This window comes from Larus michahellis, chromosome 12 (assembly GCF_964199755.1).
Source record: "Larus michahellis chromosome 12, bLarMic1.1, whole genome shotgun sequence".
Lineage (NCBI taxonomy): Eukaryota > Metazoa > Chordata > Aves > Charadriiformes > Laridae > Larus > Larus michahellis.
In genome coordinates, this window is record NC_133907.1 from 14,620,489 (window position 1) to 14,645,851 (window position 25,363).

At 55.1% G+C, this 25,363-nt stretch overlaps 2 protein-coding genes across 3 annotated transcripts in view; one reads left to right on the plus strand and one right to left on the minus strand.

Annotated features, from left to right (window-relative positions):
* ACSS2 (acyl-CoA synthetase short chain family member 2) overlaps nucleotides 1-10,032 on the plus strand; it is a 33,585-nt gene extending 23,553 nt beyond the window's left edge. For both annotated transcript variants that reach the window (XM_074605484.1, XM_074605485.1), the window contains 11 exons: nucleotides 1,825-1,962; nucleotides 2,217-2,387; nucleotides 3,234-3,367; nucleotides 3,919-4,051; nucleotides 4,508-4,564; nucleotides 4,881-4,961; nucleotides 5,402-5,510; nucleotides 5,658-5,726; nucleotides 6,986-7,162; nucleotides 7,928-8,002; nucleotides 8,213-10,032. In XM_074605484.1, the coding sequence (XP_074461585.1) occupies nucleotides 1,825-1,962; nucleotides 2,217-2,387; nucleotides 3,234-3,367; nucleotides 3,919-4,051; nucleotides 4,508-4,564; nucleotides 4,881-4,961; nucleotides 5,402-5,510; nucleotides 5,658-5,726; nucleotides 6,986-7,162; nucleotides 7,928-8,002; nucleotides 8,213-8,340 (1,272 nt within the window). In that variant the 3' untranslated portion in view covers nucleotides 8,341-10,032. The remainder of the gene's footprint in view (nucleotides 1-1,824; nucleotides 1,963-2,216; nucleotides 2,388-3,233; nucleotides 3,368-3,918; nucleotides 4,052-4,507; nucleotides 4,565-4,880; nucleotides 4,962-5,401; nucleotides 5,511-5,657; nucleotides 5,727-6,985; nucleotides 7,163-7,927; nucleotides 8,003-8,212) is intronic.
* Nucleotides 10,033-10,774: 742 nt separating this feature from the next.
* On the minus strand, nucleotides 10,775-22,749 carry GSS (glutathione synthetase). Its single transcript, XM_074605486.1, has 13 exons — nucleotides 22,704-22,749; nucleotides 22,324-22,460; nucleotides 20,522-20,667; nucleotides 18,966-19,041; nucleotides 18,276-18,415; nucleotides 17,998-18,114; nucleotides 17,445-17,525; nucleotides 16,201-16,278; nucleotides 14,814-14,880; nucleotides 13,957-14,151; nucleotides 13,696-13,777; nucleotides 13,201-13,390; nucleotides 10,775-12,465 (listed from the first exon to the last, which is right to left on the minus strand). Exons 2-13 carry the CDS (start codon nucleotides 22,450-22,452, stop codon nucleotides 12,342-12,344), a joined length of 1,425 nt encoding a protein of 474 aa, XP_074461587.1. The 5' UTR covers nucleotides 22,453-22,460; nucleotides 22,704-22,749; the 3' UTR covers nucleotides 10,775-12,341.
* Nucleotides 22,750-25,363: the final 2,614 nt, after the last annotated feature.

Genomic DNA, 25,363 nt, shown 5'->3' on the forward strand with positions numbered 1-25,363 from the left:
TCCCCTCTGCTTCCCTCTCCAGTGCTCCACCTTCCTAACTACTCCGACTCTGCACAGCCACACGTGCCTTCCTAACCGGGTTACCAGCAGTTGCATGTTAGCAATAGTTGCCACTCGCCGCTTGGCCAGCGCTGCCCACGGTTTCGGGGTGAACGCAGTGCCACCATCTTTGCTGTCAGAAACAAATCCGCATCCATAAAACCCCCGGAGCGCATGTCAGCGTGCTGAAGGGGGGAAAATGCAGAACCACTGGGATGCGCTGCCAGCGTTCAGATGATGGTTCATTTCTCTTCATTTTAAAAGCAGCTCTTGCGACGCACTTCCCTTTGCGGTGAGGCTGGCAGGGAGCGCCTGCAGCTTCCTGGCTGTGGCAGTATGCCATGGGCAGCAAAACTGGAGCTCCAGACCCAATACGTGGACTCTGCCTGCCCCATCCATGAAGCCACGGCCTCAGGACCCCATGAGCAGGCACGCCTGGCTTCAGGGGCCATGTGCTGTGCCATGGGTCTGACCTCCTCCGTGGGGCAGTGGAAGTGGTGTGCTAAAATGGAGGGATCCTTGAAGGAGGGATGCTAGAAAGCAGCTGTTGGATGGGCTGGTGTGAGCCTACCTTGGGCTTTGTTGATGTGGTGCCTTGCTGGGAGCTTGCTGGTGGGACAGACTTGTGGAAGCTGCTTCCCCAGGTAATGCCAGGAGCCCTGGGATCTGTGAGAGCTTTCGAAGTGGCCTCAGTTATGCCAGATGGTTGAGCAGCTAGTGTCCCCTGTATCACATTTGCAGAAGCTGTGTGCTGGGCCACGGGGTTCTGGTCCCTGCAGATGGCATCATGAAGGCCACAGAGAGTCACTGTGTGGCCCCATGACTGCCCTCCGTGCCTCCAGACACCCCAGCTGAGGGAGCTGTGGGCCCTAGCTCTGCAAGGGGAAGATGTGCCCCAACTGGGACCTGCAAAGCTGTGGGTCAGCGTGCCTGGCCTGGCAGCGATGTGGAAATGGGAGGTCTGTGCTTAGGCTGGGGAGCTTTGCCCACCCAGCTGCTCCCAGTCTCCTGTGAGGAAAGGCGAAAAGTTCATGTGGGGTTAGGCCTTGCACTGACCTGTGCTGTCCCAGAGAGGCAGCCACCCAGCACAGCCCTCAGGTGAGAGAGTTGTGCTGGCTGGCTGTGGTGACCTCTGCCCATCAGCCACAAGCGTCGGTGGCTGTGTTACAGCTCTGGCATCCTCAAGCAGCTCCTTCAGGTGGCCAGTGCTGGCTGCTTCTGTGTTGGAGCAGTCACTTCTTATCAGCTTAATTACCTTAAAATCCAGATAACAGATTTTTTTGGGTCTACAGGGCCAAGCAGTGTGAGCCCAGCGTATTCGTCTTTGTCTTGGGCCACATTGCCGTAGGGGTCCCTGCAAGGTGTGCGGGACCGGTGGGTGTGTGGCAGTGCTGAGCGAGGCTTGCTGCTTTGCTGTCCGACTGCCGCTCAGGGCAGGAGGAGCCCATTTGCTGTGAGAGCGCAGAGCAGCTGCTGGTGCAGCCCCTCTCCTGCCTACTGCTACTGATTCATCAGCGTTACTAGGGGTTTGGACAATCTGCTTCAGGTCTTGCAGCCAGACCGCGTTTAAAGGTTTTCCTTTTGGCTGCGGGCTGAGAAAAGGAGCTTCTGGAGTGAGAGCTGCAGCTCTGGTGCATGGTTTGCAGCAAACGGCTCTGGGGCAGAAGCTGTGCTGTGAACATCTGCCTCCATGGTCCATGAGGGGGGTGAAGTTGGGGCTGCACCCCTTGTCCCCACCTCTCTTGCTTTTGGGCAAGCCTGTTTCTAATCTTCTGCTTTTCTCAGACCCCTTGGAACCCAGCCATGGACATGTGGTGGCACGAGCTGATGAGTAGTGCCAGCACAGAATGTGAGCCAGAGTGGTGCGACTCAGAGGACGAACTCTTCATCCTCTACACAAGTGGCTCAACTGGGAAACCCAAGGTACGCTTCCCAGCTCCCTACCCATGGGGCCGGGCTGGACTGCAGTAACACCTCAACTGTGGGAACCAGCGAGGGTCACGTTGGGAGGCCCCAGTAAGAAGAGCCTTGGAGGTCTTGGGAAAAGAGGCTGTGCTGCTTATTCCTGCTCAGCTGCTGATTGAGCTCAGTTGGACCAGTGATGCTCAAGCTTGGCCTGGGAGGGTGAGGGCCCTGGTGAGAACTTGCCCTGACAGTTGCGTGCCTTCTCCTCGTAGGGTGTGCTGCATACCGTGGGTGGATACATGCTTTTTGCTGCCACCTCATTTAAATACGTGTTTGATTACCAACCTGAGGATGTCTACTGGTGCACAGCCGACATTGGATGGATAACAGGCCATTCCTACCTCACTTATGGACCCTTGGCAAACGGGGCAACTAGTGTGTTGGTAAGTGCTGGATGGCAGCTGGGTGCTTTTACTCCAAGAAGGTAGAGATTGTGGTGCTGAGCCACATCCCTGCGTTGCTCTGTGATGAGTGCGCTTCTCCCTTGTGTGCGGTGCGCTGGGCTCTACAAGGAAGGGTGACAGTCACCAAAGAGGGCATGGGTGGCTGCTTGGTGGCAGATGAGGGGCTAGTTTGGATGGTTAATTTTTCAAATGCTCCCCTGTTTCTTTCCCTTGGAAGTACAAGCCTTGTGTACCAGGGGAGCCAGGGCTGCTGTAGGGTAATGCTGGATCAGGAGCTGGATCAGGAGCAGGGAGTGATGTTTTCACTGCCGGTGCTGGTTTGACAACCTGCATTTAACTCCCGTGCCTGTATCTCCCTTGGTGGCGTACGGCTGTAACTTGCGTACAGGTCAGGGAGCCAGAGGCTCATGCCCAAGACTCCCTGGGGAAATGTAAGCAGGAAAATGTCACTTTGGGGGAGTCCTTTTTGGGGTTCTTTGTACTTTTGGTTGTGGTTCTGTCGCTGTGTTTGGACGCCTCACCCTGTACCATGTGGGCAGGGTCATTTGGGCTGGTGGGACTGTGTCACTGGTAGCCACCTAGGGTGTTTGGGGGACATTTGCTAGGACACCTGGGGTAGGGTGGTGCCAAGTCCATCCCAAGGAAGCAGTAAGAAGGGTCCTCGGACTGGGCTGGTTTCACTGTGTGGTGCCCCTGGCATTCCTATAAGGACATGCTAGGGTCCAACTGCTGTTCCGTGTTGCTCTCAGGTCCTCCTGCTTGGGAAGGTGCTGCAGGTGGGTAGCAGTAAGGAACAGATTTGTCACTGCCCTCTCTTCTGCTCAGTTTGAAGGTGTTCCCACCTACCCGGACGTTGGGCGCATGTGGAGCATTGTTGACAAGTACAAGGTGACCAAGTTCTACACAGCACCCACAGCCATCCGGCTGCTGATGAAGCACGGGGAGGAGCCCGTCAAAAAGTGAGTGCCAGTCCCCTGTGGCATGGAGGCCCCTGGCTCTGGCACAGCCAGAGTCTCTCAATGGAGGACCAGGGGCCTCAGCTTCTCCGAGCAGCAGCTTCCCCAGCGTATTTTTCTGAACAAACCAGGACCCTTCTGCCTTCTACACAGCAATAGGCAGGCCATGTTTCTGCACTCCCAGCACTAACTTCATTATGGCATTTCTGAGCAGGTCCTCCTCTTTCACCGTAAGCTGCAGCTAAGCTCAGAGGTCGCAGGTTGTCCCTGCTCCTGACCCAAAGCTCACAGAGGTGTGCTGGGCAGAGAGGCCCTCTTTGCTGCTCCTTGGCCAAAGGAAGGGAAGGAGCAGAGCCAAGTGAGAGACACCAAAATCACAGAGTTCTCCTTTCTTGCCCTGTGGAAGAGGGCTGAGAAGGGTCTGAACCATTTGTGGAAGCCCCAAGTACACTTTGGGTAGCCCAGGGGTTCCTGCAGGCTCTGCTGCGCAGCAGGCTCACAGCTGCTGCTCTCCATGACCTGCTGAGCCCCTGCCACCCCCCTCCTGTCTGCAGGCACAGCAGGAAGTCTCTGAAGGTGCTGGGGACCGTCGGTGAGCCCATTAACCCTGAAGCCTGGCTGTGGTACTACCGCGTGGTGGGAGAAGAGAGGTGTCCCATTGTGGACACGTTCTGGCAGACAGAGACAGTGAGTCCTTGCCTGGGTTGTCCCTGGGACCTCTCTTTCCCTTGTGCTCCCTGCAGGTGTCTTTGCATGTTTGCTGTAGTATTTCTTTGGTTCTATGTGGGCTAGTTTTTTTGCTTGCCCAGGAGACTCCAGTGTAGCCTGCAAGTGTTGGTTCCCCTTCTCCTCTTTCTTTCCTGGTCCTCAAACAGGCTCCAAGGGGAGACCTTCCAAAGGATCCCTGCCAAGATCTGCTCTGGACCCTGCTCTCCTCCCCCCTTTATCTCCCCCAGCAATTCCAAAGCTTTGTGCCCAAACATGGGCTCCCTGTCCCCTGCCATATCCTTCCCAAGGCCCCATCTCCACAACTGCCCTGAGCAGCCTGCCTCTGACTGGGACATGATGCGACCAGAACTGATGCAAACAGCTGTGGATGGGCTGGCATTGCCCAAACTCACTCGTTTTTGCCTCTCTTTGCAGGGTGGCCACATGCTGACACCCCTCCCTGCGGCCACCCCCATGAAGCCAGGCTCTGCTGTGAGTACTTCTCTTTTCCTCCCAGGGGCAGGGAGGGCTCCCGGGGGACCACGGTGCTGCAGCAGCAGCTGGCACTGTCTGTGCCATGGCCTCGTGGCTACCAGCTTGCCAGCGTGGTGGTGGGATGGTGGTGCACGTGGGGAGGCGGCCACCACCCAAAATCCCAGGCCTGGCCCTGAGCAGCTGCATGCACGGGCCCCATGTGCCACAGCCCCTCCAAAAATGCCACTTGCTCTGCCCCCCCCACTCCCTCTACTTCATGGGGTTTTAATGTGTGGACTCACCTTGTCTCCTTGGTCTCCGATCCCCATGGCAGACGTTCCCCTTCTTCGGTGTGGTCCCTGCTGTCTTGAACGAGTCGGGGGAAGAGCTGGAAGGAGAAGCAGAAGGCTACCTGGTAAAGAAGGGCTGATCTTCCCCACCCTCCCCTTATCCAGTCCCCATGAGCTCCACGACCTTCCTGGTGGCATACGCAGGTCTCCGCTTACTCTGGGTCCATACAAGGGACCCCCTTGGGTGGTAGGAACTCCCTTCGCTGCTGTAATTCGCCAGGAACTTTGTGCTGTAAACAAAACTGTTCAACTGATGGGTAAATGCGCTCGCACACGTGGGCAAGGCAGGAGGATGGGAACAACCTTTCAGCCAAGCTCCTTTCCCCCATGCCAAGCATGCGGAGATTTTCCCAGCAGATCAGCACCGGGCAGCAAGTGTCTGAGTGTCATCACTTGCGTCTCTATCACCACGTGCAGAGACCGCATGCGCCTCTGTCGCTGCGGTACAAAGACTGGGTTATTGGCTTTGGTCTGGCTGACTCAGGTCTGCATTTTTTACTGTCAGGTATTTAAGCAGCCCTGGCCAGGAATAATGCGCACGCTGTATGGAAACCACCAGCAGTTTGAAACAACGTACTTCAAGAAGTTCCCTGGGTACTACGTGACAGGCGACGGTAAAGTGGTTTGGGGAGCACGTGGGGAGCTGCAGGGGCCTGGAGACAGCAACTGAAATCTTGCCACGTCCTGGCTTCAGAATCGCTTATCGGTTGTTCCGAGGGCTGGCACTGCTTCCTCACGCTGTCATTTCTGGCTATTTTTAGGTTGCAGGAGAGATAAAGATGGTTATTACTGGATCACAGGGCGAATTGATGACATGTTGAATGTTTCTGGTAAGAACGAATTTTGTCTTCAGTGGGCACCAATGCGCTTTCTAACATTAGTTGAGAGAGACACCTTGCTTTATGGGGGACACTTCTGCATCCGCTTCTGACACTAGTTTAAAAAAGCCACTTTGCTTTATGGGGGACGGTTCTGCATCTGTGACTCTGCCCAGCAACCTGTGCTCAAAGTGGATCTAATTGCTGGGTCAGGTTTATTTCCGAGACAGAGGAGTCTGTGACTTAGTGACTTTCTGCGTCATTTCCACTGGAGGGAAGGAGCCTTCTGTAACCTCACAGAGGAGGTTCTTAACCAGCCTAATTGCCTCTGTGCTGGAGGATTTAGGGCCACGGGGAATCAGAGAGATTGGGCAGGACCATGTGGTCCCTAATCCAACCTGCTGCTCCGTGTAGGGCTAACCTCGAAGCTGGATCAGGCTGCTTGGAGCTGTGTCTACGGAGGTGGAGATTCTCCCACCTCTCTTAACTGAGTCTTTGAGATTCAGCTGCTGCTCAGCCCATCATTTTCCATATACTGCATTTAATAGCTCCCTCCCTTCTTTCTTGGAGGCTGTAGCCTGCGGGTACTTACTGCTGGCTGTGAGATGCTGCTGTACTTGCCCCTGGATCCAACTGGATCCTTTCATCTGACCAGCAGTACTTGATCCTCCACCAACTGATCGTTTTGGGAGTTGACCCCCTTCCCATGGTTTTCTGTGACAGCAGTCCCAGGGTGGGATGTCAGAACACAGGTAGAGGAGCAGAGGTGCACAGGAGTGCGTTGTGTCCCTGCCCCGAGATGGGGAGCGTTGTTTCATCTCCCCACGGCGAGAAGCTGGAGCAGTGCATGGCAGGGACGGTTCCTGGGCTCTGCAGATCCAGCCTCTTCCTCCTCTGCACCTTCCAGCTGACTCTGTGGGCAGGTCTCCTCTTACCAAATCCAGCTCCTCCTCAGCCTGTGCTTTGTTTAATCCCATGGCTGTGACCAGTTAAAGAAAGAAGCCCAAAGGTGGGCGGAAGAACAGCCAGGGCAGGTGGCCGTACTCTGCGGGTGAGTGATCCCTGGCAGCCTTTGGGGCAGCCCAGCCCCTGCACTGCTGAAACCATTTTCTCTCTCCAGCTGTTGTCTTTTCCCAAGCAAATGAAATCGATGCTCTCAAACTTATAGTTTAGGTCCTTTTACGCTTGCAGACCTCTTCCCCCCAGCTGCTGGGAGGCTGCAGGACCCCAGCCCTGGGCGACGGTAAAGCACTGTCTCTCCTTGCTTGCAGGCCACTTGCTGAGCACAGCAGAGGTGGAGTCAGCCTTGCTGGAGCATGCTGCCATCTCGGAGGCCGCGGTGGTCAGCCACCCACACCCCCTGAAAGGCGAGTGCCTCTACTGCTTTGTGACGCTGAGAGACGGCCACGAGTTCACCAAGAACCTCACGGATGAGCTGAAAAAACAAGGTAAAACGAGCCAAACATTCGGGAGGTTACGTGGCGGGGAGAGGGTGGACCGTGCTGGGCAGGTGATGGAGGGGTTAAGGGCTTGGGTGCTTGAAGGAGGGTACATGTAGTCTGGGGAACGCAGCATGGACAACTGTGACAAGGTGCCCCCTCTGATTAGAGATCGCGGCTGGCGAAGGCTAAAATTAGTTCTCCCGGCCTTTGGCTGCTCATGTGATGCCATCTCTACCTCTTGGGAGTTGGCAGCCGCGAGAAGGACCAGGGTACCCGGCAGGCTGTTGTTTGCAGCAGTGCTCTCCGGCGTGGGCACAGCTCCTACGGCTCTCCTGGCAGATTTTGACCTGCTGCAAGGGTTGTTAGGTTGCTCTGGGTACTTGTGCTCTGGTCTCAAGCTCTTCCACAACAGACCGCAGCATTTAATACATGAAATGGACCCACAGCAGTTTCTTCTCTGTAGGAACCCAACAGCTGATCACTCCTTGCTCTATCAAAATGGTAATAAGATTGGTGTGGCCGTTATAGAGGTCTCTTGGAGATGGAGGAAATGAAAAAAAATGAGTGCTGCTTCCTTTGGGAAGATGTTGGCATTGCAGGTCTTGCTGCCCCCTCCCACAGCCCAGAGGCTCGGCTGCAGCAGCGCTGGGCATCGCCCTGCCAGGTTCCCCAGGAGCTGGGCTCTGCCTGTCTTAACTTGGTCATCCTGCCTGAAAAGGATGTCTGTGGTATTTCCCAGTATCTTACAATGAAAATCGTTTTCTTTTGCAGTCAGAGAAAAAATCGGACCGATAGCCACTCCTGATTACATCCAGTATGCCCCAAGCCTGCCCAAAACCCGCTCAGGTAAGGGCCCAGTGGCAGTGCTGGGGAGGACTGAGCAGCTCCTGCCAGCGGAAGGAAATAGGCCCTAAATTTCGTGTCCGGGGCTGCTCAAATTCAGGGGGGAGCAACCTCAGGGCCAGCGGGATGCTGCAGGTCTGGGCACTCCCCGCTCCTGCTAAGGATGCTGACGAGATCCTGACTCCTGCTTTCCTTTCATGGCTGTCGTTACAGGAAAGATTACCAGACGGATATTAAGGAAGATTGCCAAAAATGACCAAGACCTTGGGGACATCTCCACCTTGGCAAACCCGGGCGTCATAAAACACCTTTTCAACAGCAGATGTGACACTAAACAGTAGCGGCGTGGCCTGTCCCTGCTGAGCAGAACTGTAGCAGCAGCAGCAGTGTACTGATGAGCAGGTCCCTTGAATAACTGCTGTCTGCCCTGGGAAGGAAACCTGCACCTGTTGAATCGAATGTACAAACGTTACGAACGAGGGAAAGGCTGGCTCTGGATCGGCCACACCTCCCCAGCGCGTCCCTGCCTTGGAGGAGCGTGTGCGTCGTGTTCCAGACGGGTATCGCACCTCTGAGGTTCAGCCTCATGCACAGAGGGACTCGTCCTCCTCCCTTCTCGGCACCTCGTTCTTGATTTTTAATTTTATTTTTTGGAGGGGTGGGATGTTAATTAACTTTATGTAATTTATGTGGCACCTTGCGCGCAGTGGGAAGGAACTCGGTGGGGCGGAGGGGAAGCGGTGCTGCAGTTACGCAATGCAGGCAGGCACGGGAGGTTCATCCGCCGCTGCCCACACGCCGGCTAAGCTTCCTCTTTTACGGGGAGCGCTGCAAGCTGTGGGAGAACTTAAAAATGCTCTCACAGTGTAAGTTTATAGCTGAGTTTGTCTTACATCCACTGTCCAAGCCTGTTGTTATCAGGAATCCTGTAGCCTGAAAGGGAGCAGGACGAGGCTCAAGGGTTGTAAACAGGTTTTGTAGAGCACTTTGGCACCAAGATCCGCTGCTTCCCAACTGCACGGTGCCAGCTGGTGCGCTTTCCCCAGTCCAGGGTCCTTCACTGGCCACGGACATGACGGGGAGCCACGGGTGGTCTAGGAGGAAAAGTCTGGGTCTGACTTGCTCCACAGAGCACCGGGGCCACCCGCTCATGGCTGAACTCAGGCTGCGCAGCTGGAGGCTCCTTTTGTGTCCCGGGGCAGGAGTGGGTGCTGCTGCCGCTGCCAAGGGACGGAGGGGAAAAGCCGCCCAGGGACACCTTTCCCTTTGCAGGCAAACCGGGCGCTACAGCAAAGAAACCAAGGCAGGGAGGATTGCGTTAGTCCTACGTCGTGTTTTCTCATCAGGAAAACAACAGCGGAAGATATTTAAAATAAAGTTAGCTTTTGCTTAAATCTGACATGGCTTTATGATGATGAGGGGGGGGAAAAACCCCCAAAACCTCTCATCCAAGAGCCTGCCCGTCTCGTGGGTGCTGCCAAAGCCATTCTTCTTCAAATGAATTGCATTTAACTCCAGCCCCGGGTTGAGCTGGGAGCGATACCTCCTTTGTCACGTCTGTATGAAAACTGCATGTGAGCTGTTTTTGATTTTGCACTTAAACCAAAGGAGAAATGGGCTTTAAAACTTGCTGCAACAGCTGTTTTTGGCGAGTGCCACGGTCCAGGCCTCACCTGCAAATGCGCTGCCGTTGGGCTGGGCTGGAAAGGATGAGGCCACTGCCTCTGAGCCTGGTAGCCCAGGGCTAGTGCTGCAGGTGTTCCAGCGGGCTGTTGGCCAAGGCCCTAGTCTCACTTCCTACCTGCTGCTCTCACTGGCACAGCACTTGTCTGTGATCTGTAACCTCCGTGCGTGCCAGGGTCCCACACGCCCCCCGCCCCAGGTCTGTACCACTGGATCGTGCCACCTCCTGGACAAGGATTCCCGCATCATCTCTCCTCCTCTGTTACTCTTCATCCGCTATGTAATTTTGGCTGGAAACAGCTATAAATTTTATGCAAAATGGAATAAAATTCAAGGAAACAAAATGGAAATAGGCTTAACAGTGCGTGTGTGGGTTGTAGGCGCCTGTCTGCTGTTGCGTCTGGAGGAGTTGGGGGTGCTCAGCCATTGCTGGTAAATGGGGTGGGTTTTTGGGGTGGGGAGGGGTCAGGTACTGCCAGTGCGATGCTTTTTCACGGACTGGGACTTACGAGTTGTGACTCAGTCTGTGCTGCCGCCCTGCAGCGGGGCAAGGGCAGGCGCTCCGATTCCAGGCCTGGAGCCTGTGCCTCAGTTTCTCTTTGGTGTCCAGCCAACACCGGCCCACTAAAGCTCACGGAAGGTGTCATCAACCCTACCGTGAGGAGACGAGCACCCAGGGAAGCTCAGGGCTATGGCCAGCTGCCTTCCCACCCCTCCAGGCCAGGTCCTCAGCCAGGCCCAGGGATGGATACCACCAGCCTCCGCCTCACCACTCGCTGGTCCCCAGCGTCACCTTCAGCTCAGCCTCACCAGCAGCTCGGGGCCACGCTACGGTGCTCTCCTGCTCCTCACCGCTGTGGGTAACCCTGTGCTTTTGCTACTCACGGCTCCAGGCTGAAGGTGCTTTCTCGTGGAGACCCCTCACCGCAGCAGCTCTCCAGTTGTACTGGGCCACCACTGCAGGGCAGAAACTGCTGGGTCGGCTTAGGCTGTCCCTGGTGTGAAGGTACATGAAAGGACCATGCCCAGGGAGGAGGCAGCCACCTCCCCTTCACCTCTAGTCTCAGACAAACCTTGCACAAGAAGAGTGTTCAGCTTTGAACGTACAGTTTAATCTCTGGCAGAGGGTAATCACCCCCCCCGCTCCACCACCACCCCCCTCCCGGCAACAAAACCACCACCTAGGAATCCCAGAATCAGTCACGCTCACAGAACTGAACTCTTTCCAAGGTGGTGAGTGAAGCACCCGGTGCCACCACACAGGGACAGTGGCAGTGAGCCCGGCAGGGTGCAGGCAGAGTCAATCAGCACTTTCATTATTCAGAAATAATTGGCTTTACACTGCTTCCCTCTGGTATCGCTAAAAGAAAAAAAAGAAGTAGAGCTGAGGCTGCCTGGGTGCTTTACCAGGGCAGCGCTGGAAAGGGGCATCTTCTGCATTCCGCCTTCAACTGCTGGACTGAGGAGGAAGAGGGGCTGGAGGAAGAGGTAAAGCCCATGGGATGGAGAGTCCACACTCCTCCATCCCTCCAACACCGCACCGTTCCCACAGAGTCTAAAAAACCTGGAGGGAGATGCATCTCACCACCCGCCGGTGCTGGTCCCAGATTAAAGCCCTTAGGAACTGCAATTCCATCACTTCCCTGCCACAGCGCTCCCAGTCTCGGCCCGCCCCACATCCCAGCAGGACCATTACCCAGGTCAGGGCTCCCTGACGTTACTCTTGGGCTGCAGCTGCACAACGCTCAGCGTGATGCACTGGCACAAGGTTATCAACAGGGGCTGTGACATGAGGCTCCAGTTCAGCATCGCGCTGGGATCTACCACCATCGAGGGATTCTTGTGCCAGCCCGTGGGCATCTGTTGGACGAGGCTGGAGGAGACGGGGGAGCCGGTGCAGCCCTCCCATGGGGACGGCAGGGCCTGCCAGATGCATTCTGCACCGCTGCCTGTCTCGCGTAGCACAGAGGTGCCGTTTGGGAGCACCCAAGCCAATAAAAACAGGAGTTGGGCAAAGCAAAAGCAAGAGGCCCTTGGGCAAATGAAACAAGGGCAGCTGCCCCTTGTGCAGGAACCCTGAGGATCCTCAGGCACAGAGAACAGTAGAAATCGGGGCAGGAGCATTGAAGGAGGGCTGAAGGGGCCACAGTCATGTAGAGCTGGGCTTCCCCCTTTAACCTGGGCAGTACTGAGGCACTGGGACAAATCCCACATCTACCTTTCTCCTCCCAGTTCCCAGGCTTTGGGTTTTTGCATCTCCAGAAATCAGGTGCAGCATGAAGGAGCACAAAACTGGCAACAGCAGGAGTGCCTGTCGTGGCACATTCATCCTTCACCCTTCAGCTTGGCTGTACACACCCCCGCCCGGCGGCTAGACCCCAAGGAACACCCAGTGCTGGGAGGCTGCAGCTGGGACACGCACGGGGCAGGGGCCCCTGAGCAGGCAGAGCAAGGGCCTCCCTTCTTCCTGCAGGAGGAGTTGCAGAGGAGAAGCTGGGGCTGGCACACAGGGCCCTGGAGCAGTCGTGTCCATGCAGTCCTTCCTCACAAGTCCCCAGCACACCAGCCCTTGGTAAGCGCACCCTAAGGAGAACATCCCCGTGGCAGATCAGCTCTTGGAGCAGCAGCGTGAGGTCAGGTGGAACGAGGCATTGCCTCCTCACACCAGGTAAGGAGTGTCCAGCACCGCCACCCCTGCCGCCACCCCGCCGTCCGCGTGCTCGATGGCCTTTGTCCGCAGGAGGTGGCCAGCAGCCTTGTTCATCACCATCTCCTCGCCCTGCCTGCAAAGAAAGAAAAGGGCACCTGAGCAGCTGCAGGCCAGAAAGCTTACGGCTTTTCACCTTGGACAATTCGCTTCATGTTCCCCACCACAGCACAGGGCAGGTGACCGGCATCCAAAAGCCCCAGGGCTAACGCAGAGGTCCCTGCAGACAGCAGAGCTGCGCCCGTTCCGTGCCTGCCAGCGACAGTGCCCTTTCCCAGCTGGGCTATTTCAGTCCAACTGCTCCACACATGGGCAGTGTCAGGTTGCAAATGCTGCCAGAGTACATTTGTTTCAAAATTGCATGAGAAGGACTTTAATATATAAGCTATGGAAACTTTTCTATGGGGCTATGAGGGTCTTAAACAAAAGCAGGAGCTATTTAGGGTTGAACACGACTGCACGTTCAGATATTTCTGAGATTGCCAAGGGTTCAGGAAAGCACGTGGCTGCATCCAGAACCTGAGAAGTGCTCCCAGAAATCAGAGATGAGAAGCACCAGTTCCACATGGCCGTTACACCAGTAACCGCCAGCACCAGCTCTGCTGTTTTTCAACAACTCGGTTGCCAGCAGGTACAGAACACAGTGCTGAGAGCTGCTGATGGGGGCAGAGACTGAACAGTCACCTCTCTCCCCTGTACCTCTGCCTCCCCAGAGATACCTGCCCTGCTGCTGTGCTCAGACAGCACAGACGGGACAATGCTCCCAACCCGAGTGCCGGCAACCACCCTGTAACACAAGCACATTTCTCACCTGATGTAGACACCAAAAATACCGAGCTCCGAGATGCACTCGGACACTTGTAGGGGACTGTGGGCTCTCAGCAAGTAATTCATTGCTGGCTGTGGTTTGATCTTATCCATCAAGATGTAGGAGGTTCTCTCAGGGCTGTCTCTGATCTTCTCCAGAACCTGCCTGAGCTCTTCACCATAGAGGTTGTTCCCTGACAATAAAACCAGCAAGTCAATCACTTCCCAGCACAGCAAAAGCCACTGGCCCCAGCTCTGGTGGTAGCCCCAACAGCCCCAGCTTCTGCCTCCCCACGTGCTGCCTAGGCTCCCCACTCGTCCAGGAGCAGCACCACCTTACTGCCATGACGAGTCCCCACGGCTACAAGTAGCTATAAGCCACGCCATCCCCACTTTTATACCCTCAGCACGGGACCGGGAGCCACCACAGAGCTACTGCTTCTCCCGGGTACAGCACGAACCGCAATGAAAACCCACACAGACCCGCTCCAGCTCGTACCTCCACCTTCTCGCTGCGGCTTCAGCACAAACCGGTCGGGGTCAGCGATAGCCATGGCAGCTATCTTGTCACCCTCTTCGCCCTGACAGGAAAGGACGGCAACAGCAAAGCCTCAGGGAGGAGCAGGGGTTGAGCAAGATCAACAGGGTCCCCCCAGGGACCACCACAAAGCCTTCGCATCTTCTTAACCAAAGAGAAACATCATGCAGGCCAAACACATGCCTGCATGTTTATTCCTGCTCCAACCCCACTCATACTCACCACATCCAGGGAATAGAGTCCAGCAAACGTTGCTCTTATTCGAGCGACAGCCTCGGCACGTCCGGGAAGCAATTTCTCCAGTGTCCCTGGCTGGCTCAGCTCCTGCTGGACCTTCTTGGTGCCTGCCAGTTGGGTGGCAATGTCAGGGCACTTCACTGCCCTCGATCTCTCCAGCAACAACCGCGCCTCCCAGTTCTGAGACAGAAAGAGAGCAACCATCCCATCAGTAAAAAATAATAAAATAAATATACGTTTTCTCCACTCCTTTCTGTTCAGTTATTGACATATGATTTGCCTGGCAGGGACGGTGGGTGGGAATAGCACTCCGGTGACAAGCAGACACGCATACATGGATTTCCCACCACCTCTGGAAACAGTGCAGCCAGGTTAGTCCACAGACTCCGCCTGCATCCACTCCGCAGCTTGTCCAGTGCTGCCACCTCCAGACAACAGCAGGATCTGGCCTGTATTATTATCACCTGCAGCCTAATGGTCCTAGCAGAGGACAGAAAGTGATCTGTAGATCAGGTTTAAACCCTTTAAGCAGGTGCAAACAATTCACAATTAACACAATACCTGTGTTAACCCATATATTACAGAAGCAATCCATTGCTGCAGTAAGAGGTCACCACGAGTGGTTACTGGAGAAGAACGCCACTCATTTTTCTTATTGCTTGAGCACCAGGGACACCCACAGGTGCTGCAGAGCCACAATTTCCCAGTGCTATCAGCGACACCGCCCAGGACTAACCCCATCCAGGACAGGACAGACGCCCCTGGGATCACAGGGCATTTCAAACCCACTGGGCAAGGCCACAGCGCGAGCGGCTTCTCGGAGCAGAGGGCTCAGTACTGACCTGCTGGTCGTAGTTCTTCGGCACGTAGCCCTCTCTGTAGTACACCACTGCTACCTCCTGGCCGTCCCTGGAACAGAAACCAGAAGCATTCACAGAACCAGGCCAGCCTCTGCTCGAAAGCCCCCAGCACCAAAGAGGCTGTGATGGGGTCAGGCAGGGAATGTGTTACAGCATTCTCCTTGGCCTCCTGGGCTGCTCCTGGCTGTCTCCGCCAGAGAAAGCTGAGGACTGCAAGCCCTGGCTCCTCTCCACTGAGCCCCAGCTGGCTTGCCCTGGCCTGAGACACAAGGAGCTGACATCTGGCCTCTGCCCTGACTAACCAAAGTCGGGCACCCAGCCCATCAGGGAGGTATGAACCTAATTTTTTTAACAGCTTTTGCCACCAGGAGCCAGACCTGGGAGATTCTTGAAGCTGGGAGGGAACATGGTCCTTCTCCGGTGGCAATTCAAGGCAGGACACCAACTCAACAACCTGCCCAGGCACCAGAACATCCTGACAGGGCAGGACTGTCAGCGTACCCATAGCATCACACCCCCAAGCTTTGGCCACACAAATTGTGCCGTGGCCAGGGAAAGCAGCAGAGAAACTGCTGGCAGCCAGGCAGTGTAATTGTAAAGGGATTCATCATTAAGAGGAGAGGATGCTCTGGAGGAAGTACAGTGGATACACTTTCCCCTTAACTGTCTGGCGACGACAAAAGTATTCATTAATTAAACACAGCAGAGGCACCAAAGGTCAAACCATGGAAAAATTATCCTAACTACAGAAAAAACATTGGCCTGAAACCATATCTTCCTTTAGGCTTGTATAGCTCTAAGCACATTACCATGGTAACAGGACAAACGTCACACTTGGGACCAACTGCCAGCACTTGGAGTCTGCGACCCGCATGTCCTGACCTCCACAGGGAGCAGGCAAGATGCTGAGTGCATTCAAAAGCAAGAGATACCATAAGGACATGTAATGCTTCCTCCTCTAGCGCTAATAGCCCAGCCCAGCTCCCACTGGCAGGGCATCACGTGAATGGTAAACAGGAAATGTCTTTGTGGAAGCCTCTGAAATAGCTAGGACTGTTCACAGCAGATGTATGTGGAGGAAGTAAAGATCCCGCAGAGGTCTAAAGGCTGCAGCCTGAAGGAGGGAAATGATGTTTCCAGCTGTAAGGGACTGATGTGCGTATGCAAAAAATCTCACCACTGTGAAAATAAAATGATTTCAGCTCTAAGGGGAAGCAGATGCGGCAGCCTGGAGCACTGACGAGAACTACTTTCCCAAAAAGTCACTATTTACACTCAAAACATACCACCAGCTTTGGCTGAAAATTCCCATTTACAGCCCTGTGTGCCCAACACACAGCCAGGAACGCGCACCTTGGCTCATACTCACATATACAGCCTCCTGGCATCATCCAGAGACCCCTTTTCAAACACATCTCTGAATCGCCTCCTGATGACTCGAATATTCCTGTTAAGAGAGGAGTGGGAGGGTCACCAGGCTGGGCATAGTTACTTGAGCTAGCAATCACAGGTGGAGTCAGTGGCTTCAGCGAGGAGGATCTGCAGGCTCCTTCACAAATAACCTCAGGCTTTGTACTACAGAGCCAGAGGAATCCTACAGGCCACAACAGTCCCTGTTTTCAGTGCCTGTCCTATGTTTTACTGTTGGAAGCAGAGCACATGCCTACGCACCCTGGATTTCTCCATACCCTTGACCTCCTAAAGTGTTTCTAAGAGAAGTCAGTATTTGGGGTTTTTTTTCTCTCCACGCAACAGATTCACTCACTGTTGGCTTCAAAGCCAAGAGCTGCAGAGCAACTTTCTGCATGTTTTACCTCCTTCACGCTTTATAGCCTTTCCTCCACACAGCGGCAGTGTGGACTTGCTGACCTGGAGAGGCGATGCCATACGCCTCCCACCGCACCAGCACAGGCTCAAGGCTACAACTTATGAAAACACCTCCTTCTCCCGAGTCCTTTACTCCGTAAAGCTTCGTTAATTAAGTTTTTATGAAATACCCTGTGCCCAATCCCAAATCAGAGACCAAGCAGGACCCTCAATAATCCCGCTCTGCTCCTTATTGTCATCTAAGAGACTTGGCCCGCAGCAATGCTACCACTGGTGCAGCTCGGAGGACTACGCAGGCACAAAATCAGCAAGGAATCAGCCCTGGAGACCAGAGGCTTTGATGGCTGTTCGTATTTACAGCAAAGAGCTGGTGAGAGGCTTTGGGAGGTCGGTGTGAAGACAAAGGTGGGCGTGAGGCTAGGCAGGAGGCCACCGAAGGAACGCTGAAGACAGCTGCCTAACAGACCACGGAGATAAGTCCAAGATAAAGGCTGCCCCATTACATACCAAGACATGCCCTCTCACAGTCTCAGAAATGATCAAGTGTTTGGACTTTACCCTTGAGTAGGTGACAAAGTAAAAAGCAAAGAGATTCTGCACACCCCCATCTTTCCATGACCTGCTCCTACACTCCCCCCACCATGCCATGCCCGCTGGAGAGCCTGGAGATGCCCCACAAGCTGCCTTGAGGGAAACACCACAACCCAGCAGCAGTTCATTCTGCTTCCCTTTTCCAAAACTGTACCATCTCCTCCCTTTCCCATCCCAGGAAAAGTCAATCTTTACCTGTTCCAAAGCTCATTTTCTACACATCGCTGATCAAAAATGTTCCTTTGGACTTCCTCCACCAGAAACATCACCACAGCACTGGAAGAGATACCAAGAACGTCATTAAACCCTGAAACATTCTACAAGCACCCAGGATCACCAACTTTTGATCTCTGTGATTCAGGCTTCCTGCACTGCTCCTGCTTGGTGTTTTCCAGTGTTTCTAAGGGTCAGCATGCAAACAGACAGCAGTACTGATCCCATGACATTAACAAACCAGCGTGAGGCATAATCACAAAGGGAAAAGGCAGGAGGAAAAACAAGGTCTATGCAGGGTTGCTGAACCACACAACTCCTCCAGGGTCCCTCTGCACGTCTCTGCCTTTGCAACACAGCAGCCTTGCACACTAAGACAACCACACTCCTCTCCCCAGGGTGCCACATGCTTTTTGAGAGCAGCTTGTCCAGCAAACAGGCATCTTTCAGAAAGTGCAATTTCAAACCCAAATACTTGCATGCCCGAGGGAGACAAGATAAACCAGCCTTCAGCACCTCCTCTCTCCTCCCTTACCTTGGTGAACCGTAGAGCTCCCAGGCTTTCGCAATACCCAAGGCAAGCCCTTTCGATGGGTTGTTGGGCAGCAGGCGTGATGCCTCCTTAGATTTTCCCAGCACTTTCAACACCTGCCTAGGGAACAAAAAAAACCCAGAAGCCGTAAGTGCCAGGACAGCACCCCACCAGATCTAGGGAACAGGAGTTTGGAGAGCACGCAAAGACAAGGAGCGCAGCAGGCCACACAGTACAGCCGCTGCAGCGCCTGGCAGCACGGGCCAGAGATGCTCCCTTACCCATGGACCGCCACAGTGCGGGAGGTAAGGCCTCCGAAGCTGGCAGCAATGGTGTTTATTTCTATCTGCTTCAGAGCTGGTGTCCCATCTACCCCACGGTCAAACATGTAATCAGAGCGGTTTATGCCTAAAAACACAGACTGAAACAGAGGGGAGGTGAAGTGGGTTCTCCCGCTGCCTTTAACTGCAAATCCCTTTGATAACCTCACTTCAAAATCCTGGGGCAGATCCAATCACCTTCATTTTGATAAAAACCTCTGCAAGACATGTCTGTGGGTGCTTTGGCCCTTGCTCAGTGCCCACAGCCCTCCTCAATATTCCAGAGGAGTCAGCAACACTCATGACAGCAAAAGAGCTTCTGCAGGGACAGCCTGTCCGGCACAGGTCCCAACACAGCACACATCTTTGCACTCTCCCGAGACTCCTACAGGACAAAGGCAAACCATACTAAATCCTCCCAGTCAAGGCCTCACTGCTTCCAGCAGGGCTAACCAAAGGGCATGACCATCAAAGAGGGCAAGGTCCTGAGCTCACAGGCTGTAACCGAGACATCGTAGCGTAGGGAGCAATCGGCCTATGGGACAGTTCAAAGCCCACAGCAGCAAGCAAGCTTGCAGACAGAGACCAGGCAAACCCACCGCACTGTAAAGGGGCACAGCTGCTGACCGCTGGGGTCTCCTGCCAAGGTACCTGAGCCAAGCCTTCCTCCAGAACTTGCATGTAGATTCTGAAGAGCCGAGCTGTGAAGTCATCTACCTTGATGGTGCTAGAGAGAAAGAAAGACCAGATCAACCCCCTTACACCGTCAAAGGGGAACAAGAAAATGAATTCCTCTCCAGAAAAAAAAAGAATCTTACCAGGGACGTTCTCCAGCACAAATAGCAGGTCTGTGGCTAGACCAAGTCCTAGAGCACTGTTAAGTATCTCACTACGAACACTCTCTTCATCAAAGGCCACAGCGCATAACCATAACACAAATGCAGTTTGCTCAGCACAGCCACTCTACAAAAAGCACCACTGTGCAGAAGTGACTTTCATACGCAGGGCAGAGAGACACAACAAGCAAAAGCAAAAAAAATGCAGAGGAATTCTGCAGATACAGGACAGAAGTCACAAGTCTCTCTGTGCCTGCACACACAGTTCACAGAAGAAGCTTCAGGAGCTCCATCAAATTCCCCCTGTTCTGTTGGGCTCTAAATCCCGTGCAGTGTGGCGCCAAGCACTTCAGTGGCCCAGCTGGAGTAGGTCTGGCTTTTCTTCAGGGTCCCAAATTCCGGAGCCAATTGTGTGCAGCACCTCCCAGGAGCTGCCCTGAGACACTGCGCAGGAGACGGCATGGGGCAGGCAGGCGAGTGCACACAAGCCCCAGGCGCTGTGCTCCTTAACCGCAGGTATAAACGTGCCCACACAAGCTCTGCTTGTAGGCAGCTCTGGAACAGGCGCAAGCATTAAAACAGCTCTGAGGGGTCAGGCTTTAGCAAAACAAGAATGAGGCTGGAAATAGTCTCCTTTGCTCTGTCCCAGTGTCAGAGAGCCACCAGCACCTGCGCAGACAGGCAGAATGGCCAGCAGGAAGGGAGATGAATTTTGTGGAAGCATCAGCCCTACAGATCATGGGTCCACAGTCAGGGATGGTCGCTCCAGCACAGGGGAACAGCCACAGATAAACCCAGAAGAGCTCACGAGCCAGAGCCAACCAGTCCTCCAGCACCCAGAGTTTGCAGGTCACCTTCCCAGCATGACTGGGAAAGCAGGGGACACAGGGTGACCGATCAGAGGTAGGTGTGGGGGAAGAAACGAACACCTTGTCTTCAGAACTGAGGGCAGGCAGCAGAGCTGGTGGTTATCAGATAGCCACAGGCAAATGCAAAACAAGACCAAAACTAACTACTAAATCTAGGACTCAAAGAAGCCTCCAGCAATTTGAATTTAAGGCCAACAAGCTCACAAGTAAGAATTCACAAGCTTTCATTTGTAAAAGTGGCAAAATTGAAGATCACCGCAGGGAGCTGACTCTTGGCCAGAAGTTCCATCTTCTGAAGCCCAAGGAGACATCAAAACATAGAGACTTCATAGAAATTAGTGTTAGGACAAATAATGCAGCAAAGGAGACAGTTCCTGCAGAGGCCAGAAGTGCCTGCCTCAGCTTGAAGGAGATGAACAGACGGAAGGCAGGAACGCCTGAGGGGTGATAAATAGCTCACATTTAAAATGTGTCATTAAAATGCAACATGCAAGAAAGTTACCTGGCCAGAGTATGCTCCAGGAATTCTTTGTTTTGGCTAATAGCATCCACCAGCAGGTTAAAATCTTGCTGAACAGCATACGCTTGTTCAAACAGGGCACTTGGTACTGCAGATGGGAGCAGTGTGAAGGGAGCGTAATTCACCACCTGCAAACAAGAACGCAGCAGCAAAGTCAGGTCTTGACACAAGGGTCCACAGGGCTGGAAACCCACCCTGGACTATGCAGTTTAAGTGGGGCTAAAAAGGGGCTTCCTCTGCTTGGCTGAACGTCATGCCATCCTCAGGCCCCTTCAGTGCACCCTGAACAGACACACGGCCTCATCCCTGCTGACCCCTGACTTTTGAGGGATTTACTTTAAGAGCCATCCATGGGGTGCTGAGGAGGCAGAAGCAGCTGCTCCAGAGATGAGTGCTTCCCTCTGAAGGATGCTATTTCCACCTTAAGTGCAGAGCACCATCTCCAAAATGCCGCAGCTTCAGAGAAAAGGTGAATTTGCCAGTCCTGGGTTTTGGCCATCAAAAATTCCTTTGATCCCTGCCCACTGAATCCCAGGGGTGACTCCGGACCCCTGGCTCACCCCACAGCTCAGGCACAGAGCCATCCTCAAAGCCAAAATATTATTACATCAGTGTGAAGTACCCGATTCACTTTGATTTTTGCATGAGCCAAGGGACACTGGCAGTGTGTTTGGCCTCTCCTCCCAGGCTCCCTCTTCCTCTCACCCTTTGAGGTTCCCTCAGGGCCCTAACGTGACCAGGGGCTGACACCAAGGAGCAGCCCCCGTGGTGGAGATCTCCCTCCTTGTACCTCTGCCAGCTCCAAGCACAGCTGCCTGCTTAGCCCCAGGCTCTGCACAGACCCATCCCCAATGGTGTCCCACCCCTCTTGCACTGGGGTACTTCTTCCTCTGAGACACCTCATGGCATCCCCCTCCAACAGCCTGAGCCCCCCATAAGCACCCCCGCCAGCTGCCAGAGATTCACCAGAGGTAATCCCATGTGTTGGTCACCCCTGTCCCCATCACTTTGTCCCAGGTACGGAGCAAAGGCTGACTTGTAGCTGGGAGCACGTCAAAAAGAGAGGCCTTCCTGAGAGGGGTGCTGCCCTCATTCAAAGGATCATATGGGTGGTGAGAGGCTGGGAGAGGGATCATAGAATATGTTCAGTTGGAAGGGACCTTTAAAGGTCATCTAATCCAACCCCCCTGCAGTAAGCAGGGACACCATTAACTAGATCAGGTTGCTCAGAGCCTCATCAAGCCTGGCCTTGAATGTCTCCAGGGATGGGGCCTCCACCGCCTCTCTGGGCAACTTGGGCCAGTGTCTCACCACCCTCAGTGTAAAGTGCTTCTTCCTAACGCCTAATCTAAACCTGCCCTGCTCTAGTTTAAAACCATTGCCCCATGTCCTATCGCTACATGCCCGTGCAAACAGCCCCTCCACAGCTTCCTTGTAGGAGCCCTTCAGGGACTGGAAGGCCACTGTAAGGTCTCCGTGGAGAACTCCCACCAACACAGACACACAGGGCTGGCTCCTGACAATTTCCCAGACTTTTCCAGATTTATCCCTACCCTTGGGAAAGGGGAACTGTATCGCAGGGTTGTCTCTCGGGGCGATGCACTCATCAGCAGGATGGGGTGTGGGTTACAGCCCCCCGGCTGGGCTGCAGCCAGGCGCTCACGGCAAAGCACTGCGCCTTGACCCCGCGATGGCGGCCGGCTCCTCCCCGGGCTCCTCTCCCTTTGCTGACTCACACCCCGGCCAGGACCGAACGCCTCCCGTGACCCCGCTCCGCCGCTTACATCCGAGGCGTTGGGCTCGCCCTCGGTCCGCATCAGCACGCCCGCCAGCAGCGCCGCGTCCACGGCCACCCGCGCCGCCTCCTGCACGGCCGCCTCGTTCCGCAGGACGTCCTCCCACGGCGCAGCCATGGCTCCCGCTGAGGAGGCAGAGCAGAGTCACGCACTTGGCCCCCGGGGCCCTTCCCGCCCGGGCTGGGTTGGGCCGAGCGCCCGAGCTCAGCAGGGCCTGTGCGGGACCCCCGCGGCGCTGCAGGGCTCCGGCCTGCGCAGGGCCGGGCCGCGACACGCCCTCGTCAGCCAGGGCCCAGCCTGGCAGCGGGATCGGGATGACCCCGGCCCCTCTCTGAGCCGAGCCCCGGGCCCAGCCCCGCCACCCCTACCTGCTCCGCGCCGCTCGGGCCCGCCCCGCCCGCCGCCAGGCGATTGGACAGGCCTCCCCGCCCTCGCCCCGCCCCGCCTATGGATTGGCAGCTCAACTGACCTATCAGCGCGGGGCGGGCGGCACCACCGCGTGCCGCTGCGGCTGCCTGGGGGCGAGGGGGGGGGAAGGTGCCGCGCGAGGAGCGGAGAGCGCGCGTGCGCCTGGGCGTGGAGACCCCGGCGCCGTACTGCGTCACGGGGGGTGTGACGTCATGTGGCGTGACGTCAGGTGGGCGGGAGCGCGCCAGCGGGGGCTTGGGGAGTCCCGTGGGGCTCGGGGAGGGGGCGGCGAGGGTGCTGGCTGCCGGGGGCGCCGGTGCTAACCCACAGAGGGAAAAGTTTTGGGCCCTTCAGGTCATTATCAGCAATAATGACATCATGCCCCATGAAGGGATGCCCACGTCTCCAGGAGAGCCTTGGCGGAGGTGCCCAGGGTGTCCCCCCGGTGTGTGGCAGGCTGCGGGACCCCCGGGGAAGGAGTGGAGCAGGGCTTCCCCCCGTTGGCATCATAGGTGCCATGGCCGGGGGCACACGGTGCGGAAGTTGGCGTTGGGTTTGGTTGCTCCTGCTGGGAGCAAGGGCTGCGTGACATCACTGCGGCCACCAAAGTGAGGCGGGCACCGGGCCTCGACCTCACCTGCAGCCCGAGGAGCAAGTAGGGGCTTGCTAGGGACGTTCTCCAACACTTGATGAGATCACGTCTTGTCTGAATATCAGGGATCAATAATTTTATGGATTTCTTGGGATAGATCTCGTTGTGCTGGATAGAAACACTCTCCTGATGTGAGTGAGCACGTTTCCCCGCCTGCTGTGATGCCAGTGGTCTTCCCACTGGTGTGGGCCTGAGGATTGGTGTCCTCTTGGAGAAGGCAGTGGGAGAAAGGCCCAGGACTGTGTGACTCCGCTGGGGTGGTGCTGCTCTCTGGGAACAAAGTACAGGTGGTGATGACCGATGACCATCTGCTGCTGCTGCTGAATCCGTCACAAAATAGCCGGCAGTATCATAGAATCAGAATTGACTGGGTTGGAAGGGACCTTTCAGATCATCGAGTCCAACCAAGAGTCTAAAAGAGATACCTCCAAAAGCTGTTGTGTCTACAGGATTTAGCCAACATCTGAAGACTTTTGGTCATTTTGGGGTTGCTCAGCCAAGGTGTTCACCCCAGGAAGGATTTTGTCCTCTGGTGATGAAAGCCCCCAGCTCTCCAGCCCGAGAGACTGTCCCCTGTCAGTCACACCCCACTCGTATGGAAAAATCAGTGGTCCAGCAATTTATCTTCTGGGAAATAAAAGCACCTGAACTGAACCGATATTGGAACAACTCCATCTTATTGCCTGGGTGCAGCTGGGCATGCGGGGCTGCCACCACGGTCCCCCAGGAGACCCCCAGCCCCTGAAGGGGCCACCACAGTGACTCTGCCCTTCCAGGGAACCCGTGGTGCTCAAGCCTATCTTTGGGGTGACCGCCAGCGTCCTCGCAGATGCACAAAAGTGAGATCTTGCAAACCTCTGCGTTTCCCACAGGAGGGAGAGGCTCCGAGGGAGGACAGCCAAAGCACCACCCCAGCTCCATTTGATGCTCTCCAATTAATTTGAAATGATCCCAGCTTTGAGGGACCCATCAAGCCTGAAAGGCAGTCCCAAGGAGCTGGGCAGGCCAGCTTGGTCCTGCTCTGCCTTGCCTTTCCTAGGGTGTTGTGGTGTTTTCGCCATGGAGAATGTGTAAGTTAAGTTGGACCTTGGTTTACTGCGAACCTCCCCCCAAGTGCCTACTGCAAGTTCCCAACATGATTTCTGAGGCTGCCACGAGCCAAAAGCAATGGAAAACATCTTCCTGTTAACTCATCGGCACTTTCTCATGCACTGGAGCTGCATCATCTGTTGCCTTCACGGGAGCTCACCCTTCGTGGGCAGGGGAAGGCAGAGGAGCTGCAAGCCTGGCTTTGGAAATTAAAGAGCCCAAACTGAACCGATGTCGGAAATATCTTCATGTTTTCCATTTCTTCAGTATCTTCATCGCCCACATCCCTTTGCTGCACAGCACTGATGGGACCTAGAAATGGGGGTGGCTGGGGGTACCTCGCTGCAGCCCCCATCGCAGATGTCCCCCCATTGTTCCCAGAGAGGTTGTTGTCCCCATGGGGATGTCCCTGGCCATGTGCCGTGCCGTGCCGTGCCGTGGTGGGGAGGCGCTCCCGGGTCCTCGTCTGTCTCTGGGACGCCCTGCGGCGTAATGCAAGCTGATATTTTTCTCCCACTTTAGATGTGTGTTTGCGCTCCCTTTTCCCGATCCATCAGGAGATAGGGTTGCTCTCATTTCGGACAGATCCGAGGCTGGGGGCCATTCTGTGCCGCTTCAGTCGAGTACATCTGGTAAATCTCAGATTTCAGAGCAGTTTCATGTACTTGCAGGACATTCATTTCCCAGTAATAGGGCTCGAAATGGCAGCATGAGCATGACAAATCAAGAGGGTTATTTCTGCAGGAACGTGTCTGTGTTAGGAACACCTAAAATTTGTTTATGTGTAAATAAATCCAAACCAAACCAGGGCCTTCCTACTTTTTTTTGTTTAAATATACAAAGGAGCCGTCAGTCCTAACTTGCTCTGCCCTTACAAAA

What these genes read in the sequence shown, in the direction of transcription:
- GSS (XM_074605486.1), bottom strand. Translation starts at nt 22,452, where the DNA reads ATGGCTGCGCCGTGGGAGGACGTCCTGCGGAACGAGGCGGCCGTGCAG. An exon ending in TGGAGGAAGGCTTGGCTCAG is followed by an intron (nt 18,416 to 18,965) that starts GTACCTTGGCAG and finishes CCTCTGTTTCAG; the next exon opens with TCTGTGTTTTTAGGCATAAA. An exon ending in GCCGCAGCGAGAAGGTGGAG is followed by an intron (nt 13,391 to 13,695) that starts GTACGAGCTGGA and finishes TTTTATTGTCAG; the next exon opens with GGAACAACCTCTATGGTGAA.